This window comes from Bacillus rossius, chromosome 1 (genome assembly GCF_032445375.1).
Source record: "Bacillus rossius redtenbacheri isolate Brsri chromosome 1, Brsri_v3, whole genome shotgun sequence".
NCBI classification, from domain to species: Eukaryota; Metazoa; Arthropoda; class Insecta; order Phasmatodea; family Bacillidae; genus Bacillus; species Bacillus rossius.
Window position 1 is genome coordinate 142394898 of NC_086330.1, and position 9076 is coordinate 142403973.

The following is a 9076-nucleotide window of genomic DNA, read 5'->3' on the forward strand; positions in this document are numbered from 1 at the left end:
GACTTTCCCTGACCCATTTCAACTTCCCAGACTCTTCCCTGACTTTCCAGAATGTGGACATACCCTGGGGATTCGTAAAAGCGTAACTGTGAAGGAAAATTTGTAAATATTCATAACCATGGGCAGGTCCGCCACTACAAGATACTCACCTCGCTAGACTCACTGTCTGCGAGCCCCTTCACCTGCAGCATCTCCGCCGTCTTGAGGAACTCGGTCAGGTCGTCTTGGCACACGTTAGTCTCCCCCCGGTACATGAACTCGAGGATGGCTTCCAGCTCTTTGTGGCCCACGTCCTTCATGATCACTATCGGGTGCTTGCACGGGTTCACCTCAAACAGGTCCTTGAAATACGAGCTGCACACCGACAACACCAGTTTGTGCGCCTGGATGAACTTGCCACCGGCGGCGAGTGTCACGTCCACCAGGTTCTGACCTTGTAGGAAGGCGTGGAAGCCAGACGACAGGTTCGTGTGGAAGTTGTTCCACTGCAGGGAAAACTGCTCGCCCTTCTCGTCAGACATGTCCCTGAGAAACATACAAAAATAATGCATAATAAAAATACTTAGTTACAGGTAGTACATAAATGTAGACACTTCCTCTGATAAACAACAATACAGCAGTCACTATATATGTGAGTGGGAAAATTTTCAGTTCAGAAAATTATTCATAAAATTTTTTCCTAGTACAGCACAGATTTACATAATTTAAGGTAGGCTGATACACTAATAATAGTTAGAACTTTTTATGCTATACGCTGTTTACAGAATGTATACTCTATTCCAAACTTTTTATACCACTTGTAAAATTTTATGTTACCACCAATATATTACAGTACAGGTATGAAACTTTGAGTTAAAACATAGGTATAGAACCAGTGTTGTTAAGTATCGAATTACAAGTAATCGGATTACTTGTAACGATTACTTTTCAAGTAATTTATACTTGTAACGAATTACATTTAAAAAATGTAATTCGTACTTGTAATCGGAATACATAACATTAATTGTAATCGATACATTAAGGTAATCGATACTTTATATTTACTTGCCGTTACTTTTATTCTCGGAACGTATAATGAATACAATTAAGAACAAGAAGATCATATACTTTTGTGTTAGTAAAGTTTATAATTTTACGCTTGTAGTGCTACGATCGTATGCACAACATCTATGATCAAAAATGAAGATCCAAAGTGACTTGCAGTGTCTCCAACATTACCCTATCCTAAAATCTGCATTTTTAAAATTTAACACATCGCTACCGTCTTTTTAGTCTTGGTAAAGATGTTTTTGCCATCAAGAGAGTGAACTATCTGATGAGAACTTTAAAATACAATTGTTTCGTAAGGTCAATTCCAAAATTTAAAGAGTGTTACTTTTATTATAGGTAGCTACTTGTATGAAGTCTTTTGATGTTATTCAAGCAAGTTTGTACTCAAATATTATTCATTTAATTAAAGATAATAAATTTAATCATTACATGAAATCATTTTTTTAACAAAACATATATGTATGTATGTTTATTAATGTAACAAAGTGTAAAAAAATTGAATCGTAGGTCAGTTTTAAAATGGTAGCGGAAAGTAATTGTAATTTTACTGATTACTTCTATATAAAGTAATTTTTACTTGTAATTAGTTACAGTATCACCACAGTAATTGTAATTGAGCCCAATTACTTTTTCCGAGTACTTTTAACAACACTGTATAGAACTGTGGCATATGCCCACATGTATCAAGTATACATTTTCTCTTTCTTTACCACCTAATGGCTCACTTCTTCATTATTTGGTTATTTACGAGGTGTGGCTATTAAATAACCGGACTGATGCTGCTACCAGCAAACTGTGAGCGTGCTGCGACATGTTTGAACACGACTGTGTCTGATGGTCCTTCCCCCACCTTGAACTCGCTAGACAAGCCAGCAGGTTGCTAAGTTTGACTGTAGCAGTTGATTGAATTAGTCTACGCACTAGTGACGCATCGGAAAAATGCCAAGTGGTCAGACGGAGCAACAGGTTAACCAACCTCAAGTTTCTTGTTAAACTAGGGAAAACTGCCACAGAAGCTTATGCAATGTTAAAAGAAGTCTACGGGAATGAATGTTTATTCCGCACACAAGTTTTTGAGTAGTTTAAACAGTTTAAAGAAGGGCGTGAAATGACCGAAGACGATTGGCGCCCAGGAAAGCCCTCTAACGTCAAAAACTGACAAAAACATTGAAAAAATTGGTATATTTCTCTAAACCACATGCATCATTTAGTGTTTTACACTTTTTTGGTAACAGGACGTTGAATTAGCCCTTCTGTGGTATCCATTTTACATAGACCTGTGACTTATAAAACAATTTAATATTAAACAATAAAATCACTCATGGTCAATATTTTAGATTTTTTGTAAATTCTAGGTATACATTTTTTGTAAGATGAAAAATTTAAAAATAAATTTTTCACCGACAATATGAGACATTTTCGTAATAACCAGCTAAAGTACCATTATAAAAGCGGATTAGCAGTGACTTTTTAATTAGCAATTTTGGATTAATATAAGCAATTTTGAATTATAAACAGAATCACTCCATTGATTAGCATGAATAATAATAATTTTACTACGTGCAGTGAAATAGTTAATTAATTAACAGTGCCTTAACATCTCAGAGCCATCAAGGTCTTTAGAAATGATGTGGGGAAAGTGATTTGGATGGAGTAGTGACGGAATACATTGGTGGAGGAAAACAGGAGAATCTGAGAAAACTCACCAGCTCATTGTAACATTAACCACTTTTAATGCATTTGCAAAAAAATTCAGGGTCAACCCCTACTATGTACATCTTATTAATATATGTAGCAAGTCAATCACATATTTACTTCTCAAACCATTTGTATAACATTTGAAACTGAGATAGCCTATACACTGATTTAACACATTTCTAATTACTTATATATAAATGTGAATGGTTTAAAGTCTGGTGTCTTGTTACTCAATCACTTCTGTAGTGACTTTGTTGCATGTTGGACAGTAGTTCCAATCCCAGGTGGCAGACTTCTACCACACAGATATTCAAAAATATGTTGAAAAAATATGTTGAAAAATAGCTGAACACTTGCTTTATATGTTGCAATAAATATTTCCATGAAACTGTTTTTTTGTTTCAGTAGACAGTCCCAAGGAAACTTAATTTGTCAACTCGCCTCATACTTGATGAAAGCATGAAGTATGTTTTATCCTGTAAAAAGTACAGAGCCTTACGAAACATGTAAAAATATCCATGTAAAAATATATATCACAGCCTGCAGTAGAGATAGTAACAGCGTAAGTCTTTGTTTAAATTTGCAATAAACATTTTGTTTGTATAATTCTTTTGTTTAAATTTTATAATAAGATAAAAATATAAAATATATTTTTCCTACCACTTAATAGTGATGTTACTGCAGATATCAGTTATTTTAACAGTGATATAGTTACACACAGAGTTGAGATCATAATGCTTTTAACCCTTTATCTCCAGTCGACTTGTGCAGCAGTCAAGACCTGGCTAGTCCTGCTGACTGATGGACTGCTTTAGCAGTCTGTGGTCGCCCAGCCCTGCCGGATGGTGGACTGCCAGCAGTGGGCCGCTATCTGCTTTTTTCTGCTTTGCTAGGGAGACGAACTCTGGAAGCTTGACCTTGGTACTACCTAGTGGATGTCTCATGAGTCTTTAGTAACTACTGGAGTCACTAGATAGGAGTTGTTTACAGTTTTAGCAGTTTCACTACAGCCTTTTCCAAGCTTATTTTAAGAACTGGAGTGTCACTCGGCCTTGACAGATGACTTTCGCTATTGCTATTTTAGGGTGATGACTGACAGAATTGTCATAGATAAATTTTTTTACACATTCCTTTCCATTACCCTTAGATCCAATTATTCTAGCCCCTTGGGTGTTTAGAAACTCATCTTTTCTGTGTGTTTTAAAAGCTGTGTGAACATATTTTTAAGTGCATTGCGGATCATAAAAATATATTTATATTTATTTAAATTTTTTTTTAAATGTCAAAGAAAAAATACACTGTAGAGGAAACTCTTTAACTGATCCTCAATATTGATTTTGATAATGAAACCAGTAAACATTAATCCCTATCAGAATCTGAAGAAACTTCCCAACACAGTCTACTGCAGACATGCCGATTTTTTTAGTCAGTCATGTTACTACAGAAGAAATATCTTCAGTAATTCCTTCCATATTAGGCACTACTTCTGCAACAGCTGCACATTCTTCTTCAGTAATAGATGAATCCTCAGTAAAAAGCATCAGGAAATCATCAAAGTGGTAGCATAAACTGTTTTTCAACGGAATTCTTGTGCCGTCTGATAATTATAGTAGAACATTTTTTGTTAGTGCTGTTGTAATTGTGTTGTCCATAATACCCTATAGTTTCATCGTTGGTTCCATTTGTCTGAGATCAGTTGATTCAGTCTTGTTTTCTGTGAATTTTTCCATGACAATCAGTGCAAAACTGCAATGGTGCATGTCCAAAAAACCTGCATTAAATCAAAATCCCCCACTGCATGAATCATTTAAAGTGTGCCAGAAATTAGGTATTTGGGCACCTTTTTTTAATTGTTATTATAATTTTAAATTATTTTGGAAATTAATAAATAAATAATCACGTATTGGTTCATTTGAATACTGGCCAATCACGGAACTGTCACGTGAAAAAATTGTCCAATAAGAAACATAATAGATACTCGTAAACCAGAAACAATGGTGATCGCCGCATGAACACAGGTATTGTGATGAAAATTAAAAAATTCGATATCTCCTAAAGTATTGGAATTTCTTATCTCCGCCGGTTGATTTGAAAAGAGGAAGTGAAAGAGCAAAGAATAAAAGTATTTTCGGATTTTTAGCATTTTTTTTCGCATATACCGCGACTCTACATATTTACCGGAAAATATTATTCCCTGAAGGATGGTTTACAACCAGAAGTGTTTGTAATGTCAAATGGTATGTAATACTCTTCTGAAAGTGTATGTTAATCTATTGGTGTGAAATTTAATTAGTATCCAATAGGTTAAAATACTTTTGCTTGATTAATTATTTGCATTCTTATAATTCCATCCCCTTTTAATAGTAACAACTTTCATAAATATGTTTATGTACCTATGTTATATTAATAACCAGTGGTCCAATACTGCTTGTGGTCCCACATTGTGTACCAAATGTAATAATTCCTTTTAGGCTATACATCAGGTTACATGCAATCGCATGAAACAAGTCAGCGCTTTGGGCCTCTATACTGCTAAAACAAATCCCTATCAAGGGTTTAGATTTAGGTTTAGCTGCACATTAGGGAGTAATATAATTTTTTCAAAGTTATTTTTAAGTTACATTGTGTTACAATAACCAAATCTAAAATATACACATTCTTATGTATGAAAAAATAAACAGGATCAGCAACACAGTTAATGCTTTTTTTTTGGCAACGACTGTTTCACTGCATAGTCTAGCTAATGTTACCAACAAACAGTATTATCTCAGAAACCAGTAGGAATTTAAAAAAGCTGTTTAAAGGGTAAATAGAGGAACATGTTTAGTATTCCAAAAAGGTATTTTCCAAATTATATAATTTTATTTACAAAAAAAGCCACGACACAAGAAAATCACCAAAGCTAATTATAATCACATTACCAAAAAAAATATCACTTATAAAAGCAACATTTGCAAAGACAGCTCTAATCAAAATTTTGTCTTGGTCTTCTATTACACCATTCGTTTGTTTTTTGTTTACCTTATTGAAACAGGAACCGTAAACAGCAAATATCACGCGTGTTATTTTCTATTCTTTCTACCTACGGCCACGGAATTGGACAAAAAGTAAAAGATAACCAATGTATTGATTTGGACCGATGAGGTTTGAACCATCGCCCACACCACCCATTATGTATGGTCACGTGAACCAATCAACGATCAGTGTATGTTAAAACACAAATTCAGACATAGCAATTATAGAATATAAACTTATAACTAGTGACACTTATATATTTTTTTAATTCTAACTATTGTCATATTTACAATATGACATCAGATACAACACGAAGTTCAATCGTTGGCGAAATTCACTATTCGTAAATACGTTTAACGCCTAACTTGATGCCGATCGAGCCAACACAAACGATCGATACAAAATTAATGCTTGCAAACTATCAGTAACAATAAACATAATAGGCAACGGGCTTAATAATAAGCTATCAAAAAATTTAGAAAAATATCACTAACAAAACACCACTAACACTTCTCATAACATAAATTAATAAAATCTAATCAGTACTCAAATTATAAAAAAACTTACTTCATTAAAGCGGGTATCGCCTCTTATTATTTCTTGTAGCACTTCAGCAGTACTCTTGCCTCCAGCGAAACTTTTATCTTCAAATTCTGTACAATAATGTCAATAAACGAATCCCAAGCTCTCGCTTTCAAAAAGACAAGATAGACATTTTATTTTAACAATATAATCCATTCGCGTCCATAAAAAGTAAAACCTAGAGATATTTATTATTTATTCAACACAGAACATAGAGTGCGTGTAGATAGCGTAAAAAAAAAAAATAAACAATCCACAGTCAGTCACACCATCAATCATATACATGTAGAAAAAATCCAATATATTTAATTTGATCCAATAAACATTGAGGATGCATAAAAAAAACACAATCTTTGCTCACACAATTTTGTATAACAAATTGGAATATTTCGCCAATAGAAAAAGTAAATTATACAATAGATTTGGTGTAGGATATTACCAAACAATCAGATTCGTACACTACATAAACGAAAATAAAAATACTGTGACAAGTGGTTAATTTATGTATATTTTTTTGTTTTTAATTTAAACTAATTTAATTTTTTTAGTTAATTAAAGTGGTTTTGTGTTGCACTTAAACTCCCATAAAAAATAACAACCTCGTTATTTTTTGGTTAATTTAAGATGACAGCCTGGTTAATAAAAGTTAACTATTTAATGTTGCCGTCCGCCGCGGTCTCGTTTACGAGGTCGGGCGCAGGTCCTAGCGGGGTGGCTGGCTTTCTTAGAGATTTCTGTTCTGGGAGGCGCCAGGCTAGCTCGGTGTATAAGCGTGTGATGGTCGTGGGTTCGTTGCCCCAGCGTGGCCCGCTAGAACCGTCGGCGGTGATGGAATTTGTTTCCTGATTAGGTTGGGTTGTTTAGGTTAATTTACATAGCCTACACTGTTCTGGTTGTTCTACGGGTCGCACGTCGCGCACTGGAGGTGTGGGGTGGACGTTTTATTGTTCACGATTTACACTGGTTCATTACAATGGGCGCGAGGTGTACTCGGCGGTACATGACTGCCAATGAGGCATCGGAACACGTAGAAGTTTTGATTACACTATTATTACAATTACACTTGACAAAACGGCACCCTGTGGTGCTCTTACGTACACGATTACACTCCACACGTTATCTGAGAGGGACACCTGCGTGCCTCTACGTGTGTTTACTTATTAAGCCCTCACGCCAGTCGCAGTTGAGGGAGAGCGTTCGATTAGCGTCGGCTGATCTCGTAATCGGTAAATTGTGGCACGCGGGCCCACCTGTGTGGACTGCGGCTCGCTACTAAATTAAAAACACGTTTAAGCTTGGATGTAACCTGTGCCTGTGCACTGGGCGATTAAATAAAGTTCTGGGGTGGCGGGATACGGCCCGTACCGTATACTGCACGGCCCCACGTAATGCTTTGTGTGGGGCGTGTTAAATTGACACAGCTGGGTTAGGCCCTACACCGGAAAAGGACCGGGCGCACACGGGGAATATTTAAAAAAGAGGTTTTGGTTGTGACTATAATTACCAGATGGACGTTCGGTGAAACAAAGAAATGCTGGCTCCCCGTGGGACGTGCGTCCGTCCCGGTCCGCGAGTAGCGCTGTACTGGCGTCTGGCCCTGGCGCGTGGGGAGGGGTGAGCTCCCTGTCGCGCCAGAGTTTCTAAAGTTCCGTTATTCGTAAAAAATTACATTAATTAAAAAAAGCAAGTGGCTCTAAATTCATACAATAAAACTTAATGATTAACTTAATATCTATATATGTTTTAGAATTGACATTTAATAAGTTTGTCTAAAATAAGTTTGAATATTAGAGTCAAGCTGGAGACTGTCTGTTTCTTGATAACTACTCCAGTGGCGAATGATAATGGTAATTTGGGGTGGTTTGCGTTACGTCACACGTTTCACTACTGAATTTAGGCTGAAGGCCGCAAGGGTTGCACTCACAGCTGTTTTAGTAGAAAGCTACACGTGAGTGACCCGGGCACTCCTACGTCGCACTCTATTAATTAGGGGCTTTTGTTTGTTTCTGATTACTTTATTATTGTGTGGGGAATTTTGTAGGCACGGGGAGTGCGTTGCATGCGTAATTAAAATGGTTCGCTATTCTCTACCTTGGGCTGCGGTCCGCTCACTTGACTCAGGTGGGCCATGGCTAGGGGTGCTTTCCGTTAGCGGAGCCGAGTACTGGCGGGTGCAGGTCGGGCTTTGGGGTGGCCTTCGGCCGTACGATGTCAATGTATTTTCATTTTAGTTGTTTAAAGTTATGTTGGTTGATTTAAGCTTTAACTTATATGTAAACGAGGCTTAAAAGAGGTGGACTTTTAAGAAATGAAAAATATGTTAACGAACTTGCGCGCTCATAAATTAAAAATGTTTGCCATCACCACCGAAAGGCATGGTAGAAAGGAGTAGAGTAGCGAATGTAGGGAAATGTGTGTTTCCGCTGACCGTGCTAGTGGTAGATACTAATCGGGCCTGAAAGTATGGGAGTGATTATGACACAAAATAACTGTTATGCGAAAGTTGCGAATTTCAAATGCATGAGTCGAGCATGCTTGGGGGAGAGCCAGAAAAAAGAACTTGATGCGAACGAATGCACGCGCGCCCAACAAGCAAGTCTGTGAGTCTGGCCACAATTAAAGTGGTTGGTGGGTGGATAGCTTAAATTCTGTTTTGGTACTGGGTCAAGAGACCTCGTGTTTGCAGCTATGTCTTCAATAAACAACTTGCAAACTCATGGGTGGAATCAAG

The 9076-nt window shown here is 36.7% G+C and overlaps 1 protein-coding gene across 37 annotated transcripts in view; it reads right to left on the reverse strand.

Annotated features, from left to right (window-relative positions):
• The window catches only part of LOC134546235 (protein bric-a-brac 1-like), a 284962-nt gene extending 278344 nt beyond the window's left edge, over window positions 1-6618 (reverse strand). For 30 of the 37 annotated variants that reach the window (XR_010079114.1, XR_010079113.1, XM_063388894.1 and 27 more), the window contains exons 1-2: window positions 6331-6560; window positions 150-525 (exon numbers count right to left, since the gene is read on the reverse strand). Coding sequence is in view for 35 of the 37 variants with exons in the window: in XM_063388894.1 (XP_063244964.1) it covers window positions 150-525; window positions 6331-6335 (381 nt within the window). In the remaining 2 variants the exon portion in view is untranslated. Of the gene's footprint in view, window positions 1-149; window positions 526-6330 lie in introns of all 37 variants that reach the window. The other 7 variants (XM_063388893.1, XM_063388906.1, XM_063388886.1 and 4 more) reach the window with 4 other exon arrangements.
• Between the last annotated feature and the right edge of the window lie 2458 nt (window positions 6619-9076).